This window comes from Meleagris gallopavo, chromosome 3, assembly GCF_905368555.1.
Source record: "Meleagris gallopavo chromosome 3, MGAL_WU_HG_1.1, whole genome shotgun sequence".
NCBI classification, from domain to species: Eukaryota; Metazoa; Chordata; class Aves; order Galliformes; family Phasianidae; genus Meleagris; species Meleagris gallopavo.
Genome location: NC_139406.1, coordinates 72,301,242 through 72,323,913, shown reverse-complemented (window position 1 = coordinate 72,323,913; position 22,672 = coordinate 72,301,242). Strand labels below are relative to the sequence as shown.

Genomic DNA, 22,672 nt, shown 5'->3' with positions numbered 1-22,672 from the left:
CTTGCAAAAAAGGAAACAAAGCACTGGTAAGAAAACAGGCCAGAAGTATTTCAACTACTTTATTTTCTTTTTTTTTCTTTTTTTTTTTTTTTTTTTTCCCTCCTCCATTGCTACATGCCTGAATCCACACACACACACACACACACAAAAAAAAAAAGCCACATGGAAAAATGACTTAAAAAGGAGGCTCTGAACTGACATGCTGCAGGAGCGGTCAGTGGTGAAATAATAATAATCAACACTGCTTGCGAGAGATAGAGTTTTTAAACAATTATGTCTTGGTAATTACTTTTAACGAACATGCTAAAATCTCAGAGGAGGAATGAATGATTTATAAACCAGGCAGTATATTAAATTCTAGTAAATATATACAAAATCACAGGCATTCCTAACATAGTTATATCTAGAACTGTGTCACTTCTCACCAGACTTCATCTGTATTCCACAGTGACCCTCATTTTCAATTCTGTTCCAGCTTTTAACTTATAATTAACTGCAATATCTGTGATCAGTAATGTTTCACAGGCTCCAGACTAATTTGAACTGTATGACTTTAGACCTTTGTCACAGCTATACCACCCGCTGCTGATTTCTCACCCAGAGTTCAGAGATACAGATTTGCCTTTGTTTCATTTCAAACCTCAAGTTGAAATTTTGGCCCACAGGAAACAGCACCTTTCTCTTCCACTGGACTTGTAATGCATTTCTAAATACTTTGGCATAAAAGGCATTGCAAGAATTTGGGTCTGCAATGTATTTTTTTGCCTGAATAGTTAGATTTTTCTGGATAACAAAGTTGAATTAGCATAGTGAAGCATCTATTAAGCTTCCAGGAATTGAGCACTAAAAAACCTAAACATTCACTTGTTTTATTTTTCTGTTCCTTGGTTACTTTTTCAAAGTGTGTACGCTACCACTCCCATTAACATCAGCAGGGGGTTTGTAAATAAGCCTTTATCCAGCATTTCAAAAACCCGAGCTTTTTGGGGTAAGAAGAGATCACAATCTATTTCATTACTTAGAGACACAGAGCAGGATAGCAAAGTGCATTTGAAAGCATACTTGAAGGTTATATTTGGACACTTTATAATCCAGGTTGAAATGCCATACTACTGAAATCCAGCAAACATAACTCAGGAAAGGTAGCATATTAGCTAATTAGCACATTACTCCTCTTCGGATGACGTGCACTTAAATTATTTTATAAATTTGGGCACTGTCTTTAACTCAGTACACATTCTATGAAGCTAAACTCACAGCTGACGGTACGTAAACAAATCAACCACAATGGTCATTACTTATCTCTTTGTCCAGTGATCAAGCTTCTGAAATTGCATATTTGTGTTAATACTGAGGATTTTAAGACATCAAAAGCCAAAGCTATGTGTACAACTAACAAACGTACAGTTAGAAGAGTAGCATGGTCAGGATGGTATTTTACAGGTTTATAGTTAGAAAGATTATCATGGTGGAAAGAAACAATCAAAAATGAAATGCTCACCTGTGTCTTAAGCTCACAGTAAAAAAACTCCAAAAGGAAAAATCTCCAGAAAAAGATCTGCCTCTGTGTCAGTCAGCCCTGAAATGGGTCTAGGAGAGGTGCAGCCAGGCTCCACCCCCTGTGGTCACACAGCTGAATTGCCTTCACCTGTGCTCCCATGGCTGACTCAGTGCTTGCCTCAGGTGATTAATCAGAGGTTCAGGCTGTGACTCAACAGTTCCCAAACACTATGGAATTTCTGTCTTGGAACAGATAAAATGTTGTAACAACTACAGCCAGTTTATCCATGAAGTTGGAAGACTACAATGTTTAGAAAGCAATCATGGCTCAGTAGATGTACTTCAGCAGCAACTTCCTACTGCTGCTACAAGTGAGGTTGCATCAACATTTTCATGAAAAAACATACTGCCAGAAAATTCATTCTGTGTTGTAAGCTGACACAGAAGATCTCATACTAGGGATAAGTCCTCCAGCTCTCCAAATGTACTTTGTATGATTTTTGGCTAAGAACTTGGAAGAAAAAAGAAAGCAACAAGAATGTCTTGAAATTGAAATCAGCAACCAGTGTTCAAACAGATTGCAGATACTTCTTAGTGTAGACAGTTTCTCCTATCTGACACACACACAATTTCAGCTAAATGTAGAAAGTAAAATAAAATTAAATTAAAATTAAAAAAGATAAACTGACATCTTATATTCATTTTCAAAGTTAAGGAAATCTCAAGAAAACAATTTTATTTCCAGACAGCAGAACATGCTTTATTTGGCTGATGATGAAACTGCTTGTAGATTACTAATAGAAAAATAAGCAAATTCCAAGTACAAATCCTTCTCGTAACCATAAGTTTAACTTATTATTTAAAATAATAGTTGTATTATTGCAATGCTAGGATTTCACCTTTGCTTGCATAGGTGCTCTGCAATATCTGTGCAGATAGCACTTAATGCAAGCTTTAAGTTTGGAAACGAAGTAAGATGTTAAATTGTGTACAAGTTAGTTGAATTTCATGTTCTTAGAACACGGCAATTCTTATAGTCTTGAAAAATAGCACATCCGAGTATATTCAAAGCCAGGCTCGATGTGGCTCTGGGCAGCCTGGCCTAGTGGTTGGCAGCCCTGTCCATAGTAGGGGGGTTGAAACTATATGATCAGCATGGTCCTTTTCAACCCAGACCATTCTATGATCCTATGATTACAAATGAGCCAAGTGGTTTCAACCCTGCTACCTGGAAAACAACAAAATGCCAACAAGTCCAAAATGAGGAAGAACAGGCGATCCAGAGATACTCATTTGAAGGGTATCTCATGAATAGATGTTCTTTGGGGTTTTCTTCAGATTTTTAAGGGCAAAATGAGTTTATTTTTGTATTCTCACTCACCTGTTCTGGGTACTTGCTTCCAACTATTTCTGCCACTGTGTTAAAAGAAGCAGAGTCTGGGTAGGTCCTGGCTCCCATCTTCAGGTACACAACGATCTTAGTGCCTCGGAAAGACATCCGTGACATCATTTCAGCATCTTCCACAGAGATGCAAGCAGTGGGAATCTGGGGTATGCCAGACTGATAGTTCTGCCAGCCAGTATGTGGGCTACAGGAAAGGAAAAATAAAACAGTGTTAACAACTTAGCTTGTAAGTTATTATCGGCATTATAGAATTATTAAAAAGAACACTTCCACTTCCATCCCCAGTGTCACTGTCAAAAGGAATATACTAGTTATGTTGGAATAAATCTTTCTAGAAAATACCTCAAGCGGTTTTATACTAATCAGTATATCTGACCGTCATCATTCCTGGGAAGTTATTCTGTGTCAGCACAATTTAGGTGCTTTGACATTACAGTAGTAAATCCTCTGATACCACATTTTGCTACTTCATCAGGAAGAAAAACAATGAAAAGTCAGTAAGTGCATTTTTTTTTCCTGTGACAAATAACAAAAATAGTATTCATTACTTCACCTATTTCAGCATCAGAGTGGCTGTCAAAATGACATCTACTTTGAAGAACACTAATATGAGAGATTTCAGAAAGACAATGAAACCATAAAGTACACATTTACTCATTCTCAGTGCACTAGAGACTTCAGCCACCACCTGCTGATGAAATAAAATATTTTTTTAAAAACAGTAAATTTTAGGCAAATTATGCACAAAATGAAGAAAAAATATACGCCATTGAATGCTTCCATTCATTTAAGGAAATGTGGAGATAAAATTAAAAAGAAATCATACAAAAATCACAAAAAAGCATTAATCTTACAGTTACACATTTTCTTTCACTAAGATAGCACTAGGTAGCCATATTTCTTCCAATATAACTCTGTTTTCTCCAAGAAAGCTGCAGATGTTTCACGACTACGGACAGCATATATTTCCCTTCCAGAAGCTCCTTCTGTTCTACCTGAGGTGCCTCCATGTCTGGCATCACGGACTGCTAAAAGTTAATGGACGAGTTCTTCAACAAGTTCCTTCAACATTTTTTCCAAATTAGGCCATTATTTATCTCATTTTCTGGTGCCATGGTTAAGATCTTTGGATCAGATCTGCAGAAAAACTATATGCAGAAAAAAAAGAGAAACTGGGAACTACATGTATGCCCAAATTTGAAAATACTCCTGATATTAAAACAATCATTTCCTCTGTTTCCTATTCACTAAGTGGGAGCAACATCACTCCTTTCTTCAGAGACTATGATGAGGACAGACTCAATGCACACCTCAGAACCATTCTGATTTCACAGAAATGACATGAAATTGTTATACAACTACATGTCCTAAATCCCAAAGTAAGCTTGGAATTGCACACTGAAATATTAGGGCAAAAACTCTGCATGAGCTGATCTTCAGTACTGGCCATCTTTGCACTGAGATTTTATGCTGAAATAATATTGGTACACCTCCCACCAGATTTTTCTCCCTTCATTTCAGGTTTACTTCATAATTCTTGTGTTTCAGATGCTGCCCAAGAGAGGCATTTCCAGTATACATAAAATTCTCAGTCATGTAAAAGCTTCCTCAATACTCATGAATATACTATTTATCTCAGTTACTAAATAATGACTTTATTAGTGAAATGCCTGTGAATGAAGTTTCCAGTAGAAATCTCTAAAACTAAACTATTTTCTTACCTACTTGTTGCCCAAAAAAGAAGGGCTGAAGTTGAAGCTTTGAGGCCAGATTACAGACATTTCTCACACTAGCTATTAAATTATCCACATAAGTGTTAATCACAGAATGGCTCAGGTTGGCAGGTACATACCTCTGAAACCATCTGGTCCACATTCTCTCCAGCAGAGACACCCATAGCTGTTTGCCCAGGGCTACGTCCTATACTTCAGCCATACTTACAGCAGTAGACACATATTTATACATATTTAAACAACAAATCTGTGTCTTCTAATTTGGAAAAATACATTTGAAATCTGAAGATGTGTGGAGAGATCCACTTTCTGGAGATACAGATTAGATAAAATGGGAGAGAGCATTCAGTTGTAGTTCTTTAGAGTAAATCCCTCTCATCTCAACAACAGTAAGATGTATCATACATAGCCCATAACACAACTAGCAGACAAGATATATGAAAGCATTTATTTGAAAATAAATACTAAAAATCATCTACAGAGCTTCCATGGGAGCTGCTTCAGAGTGTGGATCGATCTGCTCATTAGGTGGCGGTAGTTTAAGAAGTCATTGCTCCTTGCCAGGAAGGCCGTGCAGGTGGGATGCCCAGTAGCTCCCCTTGAATCCCCAAACTCCAGAGAAATTTCAAGCAGGCAGAATCCTTGTGCTGTAGAATCCTAGCTGAGCTGGATGCACTCATGTGGGCTTACAAGTTCAGATCTTACGGATTTTTTCTTTCCTTTTTCCCCTGCAACAGACCCTGACCCCAATTTTTAAACTGCTACAAGAATTTGCTGCACATGTTCAGCATTTGAGAGTTTGGGGATATAGTCAGAATGCTAACCAGGAGACCTTCCAAAAAAAATAAAACAAACAATACACTGAAAAAAAAAGCCAACAACCAACAGTATGATCATTTCATATATTAATGGTCCAAAAAACTTTAAATTTCAACAGCTGTGCAGAAACAAACAGTTAAATGAGCCCATTCACCTGCATCTTCTGGCAAGATTATGGCTTAGTACTAACATGCTGTGGAACTGCTGAGCAGCGATAATTCAGGTTTTATCACCACCTGTATTGATTCCATTCCTCTTATTACTTCCCAGATGCTCAACAAAAGAAATCCCTAAAATCATATTTGTTTCTCCCGTGTAAGTAGCAATCGCTTTTCTTTCGGATGCTCACTCCGAGCACTCCACTGTAACTGTGAATAAGGCTCCTGACAATGTAGTGAGATGCGTGCACGTTAACACATCTGAAACAAACGACCATTTACATGTACTGTGCTTATCTAGCCAGCACCAAAATTAAACCCAGAAGACACCTGGTAGTCTTGTCTTCTTTACGCCTGAGTTACTTCTTTACCAAGATTACTACGCTAAACTCAAGTGCCCAATCATGACTTTTTGCCATAGGCAGACAGTCAGCCACTGTTGAGCTGATATCAGGATTCCAAGGAAATGAGTGAATGCCCAAGTGACTTGATAGGCAAAAAGGAAGAATAATTCCAAGAGTTACCACTATGAGGCTCAGCGCCTCATAGTATGCACCATACTGTGCATTCTAGAGCTACAAGGCCAACTCACAGACTGATAATAGGAAATATCCCTGGAAAACACTGAGAATATTGGGACATACCTGATTAAAGTTTACATGCATGCAATACACACAATGTGTTCAGTATATCTACATAAAAAATTGTGTAATAAAGTGTCAAAGAGGATACTTAAGTGCTAAGCTGCGTAAATTAAGTCCCTTTTATGCAGAGACAATCAAAAACTCTAGCAGCTGCTGACCATATGGCAAGATCTAAGCAAGAACTAGCTAAACAAATCAGAGAAATAAGGCTGTGTGTAAAAGATGAAGACAGACTGAAGCGCTCCTGAGTTTGGCTTAGAAGAGAGCAAAGAAAAAGTGGTTCAGGAGAGGGAAGTTTTGTAGCAAGGAACAGGGAAGATTTCTTTCACTGTGCCTGAACAAAAATGACTTTGTGGATATTCTTTCTAAAGAAAAAGGATTTTACTGAATAACCAGACTTGCACCCTTCATTCTTTGCCCCTCAAAAACAAAAGGAAGAAAATTATTATAGAGAATCAGCTCAAAAGCCAATCTGACTGGTCTTCACAACACTTGTTCTTCATAGAATCATAGAATGATTTGGGTTGGGAAGACCACTGCTATTGGCAGGGACAGCCTCATCTAGACCAGGTTGCTCACAGCCCCATCCAGCCTGGCTTTCAATGCCTCCAAGGAGGGGGCATTCACAGTCTCACTGGGCAATCTGTTCCAGTGTCTCACCACTCTCACAGTAAAGAATCTCTTCCTAATTCCTAGTCTAAATTTACCCTCTTTCAGTTTAAAGCTATTTCCCTTCACTCTGTCACTACATGCCCTCACAAAAGTCCCTCCCCAGCTTCTAGAAGGCCACTATAAGGTTCCCCCACAGCCTTCTCTTCTCCAGGCTGACCAGCCTCAACTCTCTCAGCCTGTCCTTGTAGAGGAGGTGCTCCAGCCCACTGTTTACCTCTGTGACCCTCCTCTGGATCTGTTTCAACAGCTCCACATCCCTCTCATGTTGGGGGCCCGAGAACTGGATGCAGTTTTCCAGGTGAGGTATCATAAGAGCAGAGTACAGGGGCACAGTCACTTCCCTTGACCTGCTGGTCAGGCTTCTTCTTGGAGGCAATGAACTAGCACCTTCAGTGCTTTCTGCTCACACTTGGGGGTGATGTCAGCTTCTGGTGTTTCAGAATGACACAGTCTTGAAAGTGATGTCATCCAGCAAAACTTTAAGGGTAATTACACCATGTCATATTTGACATACCTGTATTCCGATACCACAGTTTGGTGTTCAGTAATGGGGAGGGGTTCGAGTCTTTATTATTTTCTAGCACAAGCACCTGTTCTTTAGATTTTAGTTCTACAGGGTTACCCCACATCCATATTTAAACAATTTTTTAAAACTACTTAAGAACACATTCTTTACAAATCCACTAATGCTAATAAAATCTCATCATCATTTAGTCTTGACATTCCTATTCAACTTTTGACAAGATTCGGATAAACAAGGCTAGCTATTGGGTTTTGCTTCTGGTAAGCACTTAGATTTCACATCTTGGAATGGAATTTAATGGAATTTAAGAAGTATCACAGTATGAAAAACAAAAACAGTAGAAACTCCGACAAATAAAATATTCTCTCTTAAGAGTGCATGTGAAATAATGAGTATGAAAAAAATGTAGTTTGCATCTTACAGAAAAGTGCAAAGGAAGGGTAAAAAAAGTCAAGAAGCTGTTAGATAATTAGTCTGTCTTCCAAGAAAAGTAATCAAATGTGGAGTCACTAAAAGCACTTGATGAAGGGATACGCTGCTGGTGTCCGATGTATTCTAACTATTTTTACTGTGTTAGCTGACCGTGCATGGTTCATTACTTCATTTCTTTACTATCAACCCTTATCTCCAAGCTAAGCTAAAATGCCCAAGGACATATGAAACAGTGCTCCAAGCTAAACTGAATGCTCTAATAGAAAATGCAGCTCAGGTTGAAGCCTCAGGCAAATTTAACAGTATCCTAAAGGTACAAGTGAGTATGGTATTACAAGAACTCTAACATGATTCTTAAAAAAAAAAAAAAAAAAAAAAAAGAATCTCTTAGTGTGAAAGCATACAAAGATCTACTTCAGCCGTCACGTGTATACACACGCCCCAGTGCACAATTCTTCTTCCTAACCCTGGGTTGGGAAATACAAAATCTAGTTTGCCTGAGTAACCTCAGTTTATCCCCTTACATTAATGCATTGTGAAACTCGAGTTACACACACGACAATATATTTCCTTCATGACCCAGGCCAACTTCATTACACTAACCACATGATTCAAGTCTTAAAATGCTTTCCTGACTTACACTACAACTATATTAATCTCAAGTTTATCCATAGTGAGATCGCAGCCTTAACTCAGTAGTAAAATGAAAGAATCATAGAATGGCTTGGGTTGAAAGGGACCTTAAAGATCACCTATTTCCAGTCACCCTGTCACCCACCAGATCAGAGTGCCCATGGTCCCATGCAACTTGCCCGTGAATACTTCAGGGATGGGACATCCACAACCTCTCTGGGCAGTCTATTCCAGTGCCTCAGCATCCTCTGAGTAAAGAACTTCCTCCCAGTTTCTAACCTAGATTTCCACTCTTTTAGTTTGAAACCATTTCCCCTCATCCAATCATTATCAGACCACATAAAAAATCTGTCTCCCACCTGAGAAGTGCTATGAGGTCTCCTCAGAACCTGCTCTTGTAGGCTGAACAAACACAGCTCTCTCAACCTTTCTTCATAGGAGCAGTGCTCCAGCTCTATTATCATTCTCATGACCTCCTCTAGACCTGTTCCAACAGCTCCACATCTTTCTTACGCTGGGCTCCCAACACCAGTACACAGTACTCCAGACAAGGCCTTACAGGGGCAGAGCAGAAGAGGACAACCACCTCTCACTCTCTATTGGCCATTCCTCTTTTAATGAAGCCCAGGGTACTGTTGGTCTTCCAGCCTGTATGTGCACACTGTTTGCTCACATCAAGCTTTTCATCTACCAGAACTCCCAAGCCCTTCTCTGCAGAGCTGCTCTCAAAGTGTTCTCCCGGTCTGTACGCTTATCTAAGACTGCCCTGACCAAAATGCAACACCTTGCACTTGGTATTGTTGAATCACAGAATCACAGAATTGTAGGACTTGGAAGGGACCTCTAGGTATCATTGAGTCCAACCCCCCTGCAAAGCAGGCTCCCTGCAGCAGGCTGCACAGGTAGGTGTCCAGGTGGGCCTTGAATCAGAGGAGGAGAATTCACAACTTCCCTGGGCAGCCTGTTCCTGCACTCCTTCACTCTCACTGTGAAGAAGTTCCTTTGCGTATTGGTGCAGAACTTCCTATGCTCCAATTTATGGCCGTTTCTCCTTGTCCTGTCCCCATAGACCGCTGAAAAGAGGTTGGCCATGTCTCTTTGACTCCCACACTTAGGATACTTATTAACCTCTGAGTCTTCTTTCCTCAAGGCTAAACAGACCCAGGTTACTCAGCCTTTCCTCACACGGGAGATGCTCCAGGCCCTTTATCATCTTTGTGATCCTCTGCTGGACTCTTTCCAGGAGATCCCTGTCTTTTTTGTACCAGAGAGCCCAGGACTGGATACAGTACACCAGGTGAGGCCTGACCAGGGCCGAGTAGAATCTCATCAGATCCGTGTGGGCCCACTTTTCAAGCTTGACCAAGTCCCTCTGGATGGTGTACATCCCTTCTGTTGTACCAACTGCACCTCTCAGCTTAGTGTAATCTCCAAACTTGCTGAGGGTACAGTCAATCCCACTGTTTGTATCATTGATAAAGATGTTGAAGAGCAATACAGTTGAAGAGTAACTGGATTGCATTCTTCTCATACTTCTGCTCGCCCTCACAAAGCTTTACCTTTTAAAAGAGTGATGTTACAGAAGATGCTACTGTGATTCTGTATCAAAATAAAAGGGAAGCCTTTACACCTCAGTCTCCTGCTTATCTATGGAGAACAGCTAATCGTGACTGCCTCACCACAGTATCCTTCTATTCATCAGCAGCAACATGCCAAAGGCTAAACCCCACTTGAGTACATTCCCTTTTCTTGCACCACAGGAGACCTACACAGCAGCAGAGTCCTTACAAAACAAATCTTGTTCTTGGGCACACTCATACACTGCGTACATCTGTTCAAGATTCCCATCATTATCTGGATAGAGAGGCCAAGATGTCCTAACCCATAACATAATAAGCCAAAATGTGAAAAGTACTGATAATCTCCTCAGAAGAATTAGGACTTCAAAAATAAAATTGAGACTATTACCCATTTACAGTCACTTGGCAAAATGTAAAGGAAATAAATTCAGCCTAACTTTTTGTTTCTGTCATCATTTGTCCCAAGATTCTCTCGCTTCATTTGCTTTTTATGTTGCCTTTTAGGATTTCATTTGTTGATTTACAGCAAGTTGAAATAATTGCAAGGCTGTTAAATTGAAAACAAAACATGAATACACACAGAAAATTCTGAGAAACTATGAAGGAAAAGCATAACCTTGTACAATTATAGAAGATAATATAGCTGCCTGCTGTCAGGCAAACGAGTTATGCAGTCTATTCAAGATTACATGTACCAACCTTTAATTGGTGTAGCATCTGCTGAAAGTCTAACAAACGACTCCAGAGACGTTTGGTCTTACCAAAGAAAACTCCTTTTGCAAAAGACTACAGCATCACTCTGTAACCATATGGGCTCCATTTAAATCAACATTTGGAAAACTACATCTAATCAGTGCTAGGCATTCATTAAAATTAGGCTTTACCAAATAAGCATAATAGCAGTGACATAGTTAGATATCTGCTAGGCTACAGAACACAACTAACGTGTATTTCATTATAACATTCAGTATGACATGCACCAAGGGAATTCCATGACAACCACAGAAGTTTTTTAAAAAATAGCACAGATTAGATATGCTTTGTCAAACAAGAAGCAGAAAGCAACTGTTAGTGATAAAATGATCAAGTGGAGCAAATCCAGTGAGTTTCATCCCAGGACTGTATGACTGCTGGGAAAGAGGAACAGCCTGCACTAGCCTTCCCAAACTTCAGTATGAAGTGGAGACTTGCATCAGCTGCTCTTGTGCTGTAAGACACCTTCTGCATCCTGCAGGCATTAGGCAGATTCTCCAGCAGCTGGCAGTAACTTGAGGGAACCATTTAAGCCACACACCTGTTTGGTCTTCTTGTGTTCAGCAAGAACAACCAACCTCCTTCCTGCTGTGTTAACATCCCCGCCTTGTGGGACCACAGCTGCAGGCTGCACATTACCATAGGTATGCTAGCAGAGGGCTCCTGGAGGAAACAACAGTGACAATCCTAATTGCCAACAGCTGCAAGACTTCTGGCTTCAGGGATTCCTTTTTATTTTCTCAGCCTTGAGCAGAATCTGTATTTATATCTTCAGTGACCTCACAATCACCAGAATCTAGTGAGTACACAGGACAGATTAAAAAACCTTTCTGCTAACAGATGTTGTATTTTATACCTACAGGAAGGATGTAAATAAATCCAAACACAAAAGAAAACACATTTTCTTTATTTGGAAAGCAGAGAATGTAAGAGGAGTCACAGGGCCAGCAATACATAAGCAAACTGTAGCCGGCCAGCTGTCCAGAATACTTTTCTGTCCCTCATACCTTCTCCACTTAATGACATTATTATCAATAAGGAATACTTGTGTTAAAATGATCATCCACAAACAGGTGTGAAGTGGCATCACAGCTTTCAGGAAAGGACCAATTACCACATCAGTGTGTCCCAGTCTCTGCCTCATCAGACAGCGAAACAGAGAAGGTGATGGTGTCCTGTTCTCAGGCATATACACAAAGTGACACTGGAGCTTTACCTTCCTCCAGCATGGAATGCAAAGCGTTAGGGCATGGGAAGGGCAGGCTCCTCATCCTTCAGAGAGGTGATCGTGGCAAAGGGTAGCACACAGGAAACAGCTTTCAGTGAGCTGAGCAAAAAGGGTAGGAAAGGAGGATACCAATCTTGGTCTCACTCACCATGAAAATTCTTCCTTTCTAACAGGCAACTGCAGAGGAACATGGAGAGGAGTAAGGGAAAAGTTTCAAGTCCAAAAATGAGGGGGTGGATGGAGCTTTCCTTCCTTCCTTCTCTACACCTCACGCCCTCCTGAGCAGTACACTCTCTGGGCACTGTCCTCCCTAAGAACACTAAAATTCAAGCCCATCTTAAATGGAAAAATATTTAGGAATAGCCTCTCTCTGCTGCTGGTGCTGCAACACAAGGCCTCATGAAGATACAGATTTACATTTTAAAAAGTAAGGCTTAAGGGTCAGCAGGGATGCAAGGGAAGTCCAGAAAAAAACACCGGATATGAATGTGAATGACAGAGGGCTAATATGGACCTGAAAACAGCAGGAGAAAGAAGAGCATCTGAGCACCAAAGCCTACCATTTAGATGGACAAAAGGAGAGAACTTTTAACAGTAAAAAACTAGACATGATAACTTGAATACCATCATCATAGAAAACGTGGAATTAAATGCCAGGAGTGAAACAGAAGAGAGGAAATAGAAAAATCTAGTGATCATTTTTTCTCTTTATGGGTTTTCACAGAATATCAGTAGAGCTTCCATGACCATTAATTAGAAAAGGAAAAAAAAAAAAAAAAAAAAGCAAGCTATAAAAACTGACTAATTTAAGAGGTATAAAGGATATGAGAAGAAAGAGCAAAGGACCTGACTGGATGTAGCCTCAAGCAGTCAGCAAACCAAAAGAAACCAAGAGCTACTATAAGACACTCATTGAGCCTCTATATTTTCTGAAGAAAACTGAATCTCGGGAACATTTTCACTACACAAATGCTTTTTCTACTCACATAGATTTCATTTTTATAGAGTAATGAACTCCTTCTAGATGTTCTATTTAACAAGGAATAAAAACCAATACATACTGTGTTTGAGTGAAAAAAACAAGCTGAGGGTAAAAGAATAAAAATTATTTTAGCAAAAAAAAAAAAATACAGAAGGGATATCACCTATTTTTCCCCTCTAGTAAGAGATTTCAGTAGTTCCACACAAAGGTAGCTATTTTAGCATCACCTGATCTTTATATCTGCCCATGCAGTTCACACCTCATACAAAGATATTCATGAAATGTAATATGAAATTTTTGAGCGTTCAGGATACATTATTTGTCACTAACTTGACAAAATCATTCTCCAATAAAACAGTATGTTTTTATTTTCAAAACACAGACATTTCTGCCTGTCACCTCAGAGTTGGATACATTCTGAATTTTTCAGCCTCAAATTTGTCATCCACTGTAAGCAGAAAAGTTCCTTTTAGCAGCAGAACATATTTTTAAAGCTTATCAGAATCACTCCTCAAAATTAGGACTAAATACTGAGCAGCATGGCAAAACGTCATGCCAAGCACAAACACTCTTTCCCTGGCTGTATTTGTTGACTGTGGCACATTCTCCCATGAGCTTCATAATCTAAATCAGATAAAACAGAAAGTCTTCCAGCAGGTCTGTCTTTCCTCTGAACAGCTCCTCTCCCTGCAAGTAGTGCTATGCCCGGTGAATGAAGAGCGTGGGGCTGCACAAAATCTTTCTAGTGCAAACCATTCTGGGGAGAATGACTGACTCACTTCCATGCTGCTGGTGTCCTTGGGAGTGGCAGCCACAAGGAAATGAATGTAGGGGTTTCCCAATAAGATGGTTAAATCTTAAGAACTCAAGTCATTTTCCTTCCTCAAAAGGAAAAAAGAAATGGCTGTCAAGTGGCAATACTTCCTCTCTTCCTGTTTTGTTTTAGATACCAAGCTTATTGTGCTCTGCAATATATTCTACTTATTCGCACTATTTTGCTTATTGTTTGAAGATTTGTTCTCTTTCCATTTTATCGTGGGGATTCCTTCATCTCCTGCTGAAAGGGAGAGGAAAGATTGCTCTCCATCCTGCTCTTATATTTTAAGGCTCGTTTTAGAATCCAATTAGAAGTATCTACCAGAGTCTCTGTTGGAAAAAAGACTGCCTGAAACGATGCAATTTTCTTTCCAATTTATTAGTTTATCCATATTGCTGAGGAAAATGTTTTTTTGATAAAGGTAGCAGGCTGGAGGTTTTGGGAGGAAGGTACAACAATAACCACGAATTTCACAGACCCTAAGTAAATTTAAATACACACACACTTTCGGACCTTAATGAAGAGATAGAAACACACACGTCAAAAGAATGGTGGAGAAAGTGAATTGGATTTAGGAACATCACAAGATTTCAGACCAAATGAAAAGAGACCGCTACAGCTCTCCCTGTAACAGCTCCAGGAGAAGAAGGCTGTGCAGGAGGACCATGGGCTTACTCCTCACTCACCTGCTCTGGGTGCTACTCTCCTGCTCAAGCAGCCTCCAAGAGGAAGGGCATGCAGCAGGTCAGCTGCATTCACACACAAGCATGGACTGCACACCAAGCATGGCCTCAAAGCTCCGGAAACAAAAAGACTGAAGCCCACCTTCTGCAGCAGTGCACAACAATGAAGGAATAAAAACTGCGAGTTTTCTTCCTAGTGTTGAAAGGCCAAATAAGAATGACTTTTGGTGCCTGGAGAACACTATGCAGGAAAACTATGTCAGTGATCTGACAAATAGAAAAACTGTTTAAAAACGTATTTACTCAGAATTGTAGCATAATTTCAGAAATGTGTTAGTCTTACAAGTTAATGTACATAGGCTGAATACAGTTTCAGTTGTCAAACAAAAAGTTGTTCTGTAAAACAACAGGAAAATACTCTGTGCTGTACTTAGGTGTAAGCATAACAATTACTGAAGCTGTTCACTGGAGATGGTATTTGTTTCGAATCTATCTTGTTTATAAACAAACTCAAGATTGTACAGAACAACACTGAATGTATGCAGTTCACAACTATTCATCGTGTAGTATAAAGCAGTTGTTCTCTGAAGTGCAGCCCAAAGATGACTTGCAGCTTGCAAAGCCTTTGTATTCAGCCACCAGTGTGGGTTTTTAGTAGTTTCATCTGCATGAACATAAAGGTCCATTGATTAATATCAGTATTAACAAAACTCGTGGCTTAAGAGCATAGTGCTTTACCCACAACTTAGACACTGAACTTTCTCACCTGCAATGGCAGCTGATAGCAGACATGACCTATGCTAACTTCACACAGTACCACCTCCTACTGCCTAGCTCTCCTACGAGAGCTCTAAACCTACTGAGTGGCCTGGTTGTAAAGATGCTGATAAAACATTATCCTCCTTGGAAATCCCTGACCTGTCAAGACCAAAACACTAAATGGGAGACAGACCCTTCTGACAGCATCCTTCTGAAATACTGGTGGCCAGGCTGAGCCACAAACTCTGTCAGATCCTGAGCTGCACTCCTTGCTAACCCCTGCAGTCTTTCTGACTGTGGAGGTAGAAAACAGCATGCTTGTAGTCAGAACTTCTCAGCCAAAAACATACTTGGACTAAAAATCCCTTCAAATCTCACAGATGCTCTAATATCCCTCAATTTCCAAAGTATACCAAACTGAGCTGGGTGCTCTGAAATACTGTTATATTTTCTTTACTCATCTAGACCTAAAAGCAACAGCATTTCTCCTTCTACATCGTATCTTCTGCTAAAACAGATACACAGCCAAGGACATCCAAAATGAGCTGATACTGATCTAAGCATTTCAAACTGCTCTCCAAAAAAATAACTGTATTAAACACGTGACTAATTAGCTACTTCAATTTAGACACCTTATGGGGAAGACTCTCAGAGGAATGAATGGCAGTCTCCTTTCCTTGCAGTAGAAAATCTTAAGGATAAGCATTACCTGAACACTTCTGATGCTTTGCAATGGTGTTCTTCAGTTGCTTGTCAACTTTTCCCACTTGCCGGGATTCTACCACCTTTTCCCTAACTCTCAAGTCTAACAGTAAGTAACACCAAAATATCAGAGGAATAAAATGGGAAAGGCTAAAACGGGAAAATAAAACAGGGAAATAAAATAGGGAAAGCTCTTTGTGGGAAAGGGTTAAAGAATCCATCACTGAGTGTTGCTGAGAAGTACCATACAAAGTTTTATAGACTGAAGCCTAATTTTAGGTACTGAAAAACATTTACGTTTCTAAAATCATAAATTGCAGCTGCACTTATTATTCTAAGTAGCTCTGCTTAGTTTTCTCATGGGTATGCCTATTCACATCACATTTCTGGCAACACTGAAATATCAGAATTCTCTCTGGTACTGCAGCATACAACTTCTGTTTTCCTCAATTTTCAGCATTATAAACTAAGCAAAAAGAAAAAAAAAAAAAAAGACAAACAAATAGTTTTGTGGAGTTCCATACAGTCTCTGATGATCTCTGAGCTGAACTCAGCAGACCAGGATATTAGATTCCAGGTGCTGGCAGCATCTGGACAGTGCTGATTCCCTGCTCAAGCACAAACAGTCCACTCTAACACCCTCCCTGAAGATATGAAGTGTATACTCAAGCCGTCTGGTCCCTTCAAACTCTTTCTAGCTCTCCCATGCCTCCCCAGGATCAACTGCAGCCTTCTCAGAGTCTGAAACTGGGAGCTCTGAAAGTTGTTTTCTTCTTCTTTGGAGACTGCAGGAAGAGAGTGACACAGACCCTCCTCAAAGAAATACCATGGTCTACACCCTGAAAAAGAAAAGCATTACACAAGTTATAGAACAAATATTAAAGTCTTCCTTACATTTCTCCTGTGAGCATCCTTCTTCCAAACCTCAGACCTCTGCCACAATCACATTTCAAACCCAAGACCTCTAGCCTTAATGTTCTCCCTGATGATAAAGATCTGTTACAAGGAAAAGCTTTGTACTTTTACAAAATTCCAGCTCCTTCATGCTGTTCCCAGAAGTTTCAAGAATCTCATGGTGAGTTGCTACTGAATTAAACTCAGAATCTCAAAATCCAAACCCTCTGAGCTACAATCATCCAATAGTTTTTAAATATTTACACTAAAAGATATGATATTTCAAAATAATGCACTCCATTCTGTGTCATTCAACTCCTGCCAGATCCTTCCAGCAGATCTGTGTTAAGACCTGGATTCTCAAATCCAGCAGATGTTAACAGTCACACACATTTTATTAAAAAACAAAAAGCAATGGTTATTTAGTAGATTATTCATCAGATGTAGCCACCCAACGCAACTACTACTGGTTTTGGTACAGGCAAATTACAGCATAATCTATTATTGTCAACGTGATCACAGTTTAGAAGAATCAACTTCTAATGATGTCTCTTTTCAGCAGACTGCACAAATGGTATACTACACTGGTGTTCCAAAAATACTACTTGTGTTTTTAAAAAGGGGAAGAGAGAAATAGCAGTGAGCTGCTCAGGATCCCAGGGGAACACAAGGGCAGAGTGATGAATGGAACTTCACACTCCCTGTTTTTAATCAATTCCTGTGATTATTCTCCCTCATCACGAGTATCTGCTGTTGTCCTGTGCACAAATGTCTAGAATCAGTCTGGATTTTCCAAAGATAAACGGTACAATGGTTTCAATATTTTTTCAGAGATGTATTTTGACATTGTATTCATTACTGCAGTAATGTAATGAAGTCAATATAAAAATAGTAAATCAGAGTAGATAAAAAAAACAGGAACTCTACACTTCACACAGTATTTGCAGTATTTACATTAGACAGCCAATGCAGAACTACTGCTGAGATTGATTAGAAAAACAGGGTATTGGTGAAACAGTTTAGAAGTCAAAGAACCTGTTCACCTACCCAAGCAATGATACGTGGGTACGATCTGTAATACCAAGCCAAAGGTCAGTTTAAAAAGGAAAGCTGAAAGATAGTAAAGTCACAGCTTTCAATTTGCACCATCCTCCTAAGAACAGAAACAGCATGACAGAGAAAATATAAGATGTCTGAAGGAGAAGGCAAGAGGCAAGTAATTAAAGCTGGCATCACTGGCAGAGCAGAGACAGGAGTTGGCACTGCTCATTTATTAAACCAGATGGAGAAGGATCTTCACCATTTATCCTTACCCCGCAGGAAGATCAAAGAATTAGTATTTGATGCAACAAGATGGACACAATGAGAGAGGCTCAGGTGACTGATCGGATTTGAAGGGAAAAAGCTAGAGAAAAGGATTAGAGTAATTCTAATGGCTACACTTAGGAGGCAAAAAACATTACTTTTACAAGGAAGAGTTGAGGGGTACTGTTGGCTATCAACATCAGGATCTATTTAGAAAATAATTCTAAACAATAACCATGGAAGTATTGACTCTGACTTCCTAAGATCACTAGTCAAAATTTCTGTGCCAAAAATCTCTAGTTCCGTTATACAAACAGGTCTAGCTGATCCTACCTGATCCTTCCAATTCTTGAAGGGAGCATATAAACAGCAGGGGGAATGGCTGTTTACGAGGATGGATAGTGATAGGACAAGGGGGAATGGTTTTAAACTGAGATGGGGGAGGTTTAGGCTTGGTATTAGGAGAAAGAAATGCCCTGGAGGCATTCAAGGCCAGGCTGGATGTGGCTCTGGGCAACCTGGTCTGGTAATTGGCGACCCTGCACATAGCAGGGGGTTGAAACCAGATGAACATTGCGGTCATTTTCAACCCAGGCCATTCCATGATTCTATGATGATACTTAAGTGCCTGAACACACATCATCCTAGAGCTAAGGCAGCCAGGTGAGACCATCCTATGTGAAGACAGCATTTAATAAAATAACACAGAAACATCCTACCACATTGACAAGCTACAAGCACAACTGTAGGAAGTAGAAAAACTAGCAAAACCAGAGGCCTCCCACTGGAAAATAATACAACCATTCTTGTAAAGAGAAATCATAATATGTTGGAACAAACAATATATTTGCTCACATCTGAGAAAACAAAGCAATACAAAATGAGGAATTAGTGCTTCCAAATCCTTTGCATGCCTGGTGCATAAAGCACAGAGATTATGGATATTAACAGCTGAATACCACACTAGGTGTAGTACCTAGTGGCACCTAGGTTTGTTTGCTTGTTTGTGTTACAGGTCATAAGTGAAAAGTTACATATTGGAATAAAACATATTGTTGAACGCATCAAATAGGTTTTAGAGCAAATAAAACCAGTCAGTCCCTACACAACCTTGTGCTCGCATTTGGAAATCAGCAGTAAACCTTGACAAGAATACCTTGACAAGATGTCCTACAGTACATTTAGCACGTTTCATGAATAAAACGTTAGTGCACACATAATAAAACTGTTCAGTAACTTGCAGGTAATTTTTTTAATAATATCCATATGTCAAGTATAATACCAAAAAGATCTTGAAAATGAATGAGCAGTATAGGAAATGGAAACGGTACTTAGTAGAAAGTACAGACTGGAAAACAAAACATGAAAATAATAAAACTGCATATATGGGCAAATTTATATAGTAGATCACAATACAAACTGTTTCAGCTCAAGATTAAAAAAAAATAAAAATTAGTTGCAGTATATCTTGAAATTACTAGAGTAATCCCAGTATACATCAAGGAGCACAGTCCCTACTCTCAATACCCTTTTTTGTTTGTTTGTTTTTTAATGGTGAGTATCAGAATCACAGAGTTATAGAATACCACAAGTTAGAAGGGACCCATGAGGATCACTGAGTCCAACTCCTGGCTCCAAACACCAACTATGTATGATTCTGATACATTCTGGTATTGCTGAATCTCCAGCAGTTGTTCAGAGTCATGTGCTCACATGCTGCGGAGGTAATCTCTTCAGGTAAAGTCCTCAGTGCTACAGTTCTGTGGTAAAAGCATGGAGAATTACAGTAAAATGAAATTACACTCTACATCTTTCTCACATCTTATCAGCAGATGAGAAATAAACACACCTCTTGTAAAAATAATTTGCTGGCATTGTATTACTCAGATCCTTTTCAGAAATCTTTATCTGCAGTTTCGTTGCCAGGTTTTCCCTTTATCCTCTGTATTTATGGACTCCACATACTGGTAAGAGTTTGTCAGTTTAATCAAGAAAATTGAATAACACAAGAGCACTAAAAGAGGACCTGCAACTGATGGAGCAAGACATTATGATGATGCTAGGTGGTTCTGAACTTGTTACAATGTTTTCATAGGTACAGATATTCAAAGACTCAGAAGAGGCCAATAGTACTGAAGAGTGCCAGAACTGATTAGGGTTAAATTAACAGGAAATCACACAAAAGTGCTAAAATTCCCAGTGCTCGACCTCAGCAAGCACAGCTGTAACTCCTTACAGTTCAGTACAAAAAACTCAAGACGTGGCAGTTTTATAAGGTCAACATCTTTATACATGTGAACTAGCAATGAATGCAAAGGCAGAATAAAACTGTTCTTTTATATCTTATTGACTGTAGAATATTAGAAAGGAGCTCCATTTCTCCTTAAGACATGCAAGTTATCCAGCTGTCAGCTAGGGTTTGCCCAAAAACAAGCAGAAAGACTGCACTGCGGATGCAGTCTGGCATTTTGGCCTTCAGGGAACACAAGAAGCAAAGTAAAAATTAATGAATTGTCAGTCAACAACATATTGAGACATCTTGCAGGGAAAGCCCCTAAGTGCAGGACAAGAAAATAAATCCCATAGCACTCCGCCAATTCATACCTCTTAGGGGAGCAAGACAACACAGTGCTATGAACATCACTAGAATCTTTCACAAGCTCACCAGAGACTTACAAAACATGGTATGTTCTTATTTCCCCTTACTACATTGCAATGAGAGTTTTATCTTTGTTTTCTGGTCACTGAGGAGAACAGAAGAAAATACTGCTGTATCCTGTTACCATAGGATATTGCCCCAGGACAATCTCTCTCTGAAAGGTTTCCTATGAACAGTTTTTGTGGCTGTACTATCCTTAAGTGATAAGTGTTCACAGACAGCACTCTTTCCTGCTGCTTCTTTTCACAATGCAGAATTACTGCTATACCTCCATAGCTACCACTCAGCTTCCTGCTGTGTGCATGTCTGTGCACTCCTCAAGCCTACACAAAATGGCCAGAAGGTACTGCCTACTCACAAGAAGACTTTTTATAGAAGTTCTGCAGCATCAAAACAGAGGACTTTGAACATGAGGCTGACTGGTTTTCCAGCTCCCTCAGAGATCAATTCTAAACTACCTTGACCAAGAGTGCGTTCTCCCCCCTGCTGAAAGAAAATAAGTCCTTTAGTTTGAAACCACTTCCCTCGTAGTAGGGTCTATTGTGATGGGACATGGGGGAAAGGTCTCAAACTAAAATTGAATATATTGAATATAATTGAATATAATGAAAAAAGTTTTCACAACAAGGGTAGGGAAGCACTAGAACAGGTTGGCAAGAGAGATGGTGGCTGCCCCATCCTTGGATACACTCAGTGTCAGGCTGGAAGGGTCTAGCTACAGATGTTCCTGTCTGTTGCAGGGGCTTGGACCAGATGACCTTTAAGAGTCCCTTCCAATTCAAAAGATTTTATGATCCACAGCCATCACTTTACCCTGTAAGTATAAAATGCACCTGCCAGAGAGGAAAAAAGCCACCTGAAAACCAGAACGAGGCAAAAGTAACAAGAGGTTCTCTGTCACTGTGATATGGCAACAAGCAAAGAAAGTTTACAGAGTAAAATAAATGAAGGCAACAGATCCACAAGTAATACATATAAAGTCTTTATTTTCAGCCTTTTTGACAACCGCAAGCTCCCTGGAAGTACAATTGGAACACCAGTATCCAAATTACAGAGCATTGCAAGTGGTCAAGAAAAATCCCAGATACCAGCTGAGCACTATTAAATGAAATGGAAAAAAGGTAAATTTAGTGTATTTTTTTTTTCACTCAAGGATTACAGAAATAGTTTGTTTTTACACTCAAAGAAATGTCTCGTGTCGCAGACATCCTTTGGAAAACATTACTTCTGGAAAGTTGTCAGTGAGTTTCTCCCTTTAAAAGAGACCTTTCTCCATGTTCTTCCTTGATGAAAACGAAATCTAGTTCCACCATTCTATCAAACAGTTTTCACTAATAATGTTTGATTTTTACATACTCATCATCATCAAGGAGCCACGCTCAGCTGACACTCAGTGATGATCATAGGATCAGGAAATGGTTTGGGTTGGAAGGGACCCTTAATATCACCTAGTTCAAACCCTCTGCTATAGGCAGGGACACCTCAAAGCCCCATCCAGCCTGGCCTTGAATGCTTCCAGGGACAGGGCATCCACAACATCCAGTGTCTCACTACCCTCACAGTGAAGAATTTATGCCCAATACAGAGACTAAATCGACCCTCTTCCAACTTGAAACCATTTTCCCTCATCCTGTTGCTACCCTCATAGAAAGTCCCTCCCCAGCTTTTCCAATGATCCCTAACTTCATCTTCCGTGACATACAGAAAGCATTGGCTCTGTTCATGTCCCCTCTTGGAACCACCATTTGGCAATCACAAGCAACAACTCGCATCTGCAAAGTCATTCTATAT

At 39.7% G+C, this 22,672-nt stretch overlaps 1 protein-coding gene across 7 annotated transcripts in view; it reads right to left on the bottom strand.

The window, feature by feature from the left end:
• Positions 1 to 22,672, bottom strand: part of CPQ (carboxypeptidase Q) — a 160,322-nt gene that overhangs the window by 98,117 nt on the left and 39,533 nt on the right. For all 7 annotated transcript variants that reach the window (XM_085221449.1, XM_085221447.1, XM_010709158.4 and 4 more), the window contains one exon: positions 2,882 to 3,089. In XM_085221449.1, coding sequence (XP_085077575.1) covers positions 2,882 to 3,089 — 208 coding nt within the window. The remainder of the gene's footprint in view (positions 1 to 2,881; positions 3,090 to 22,672) is intronic.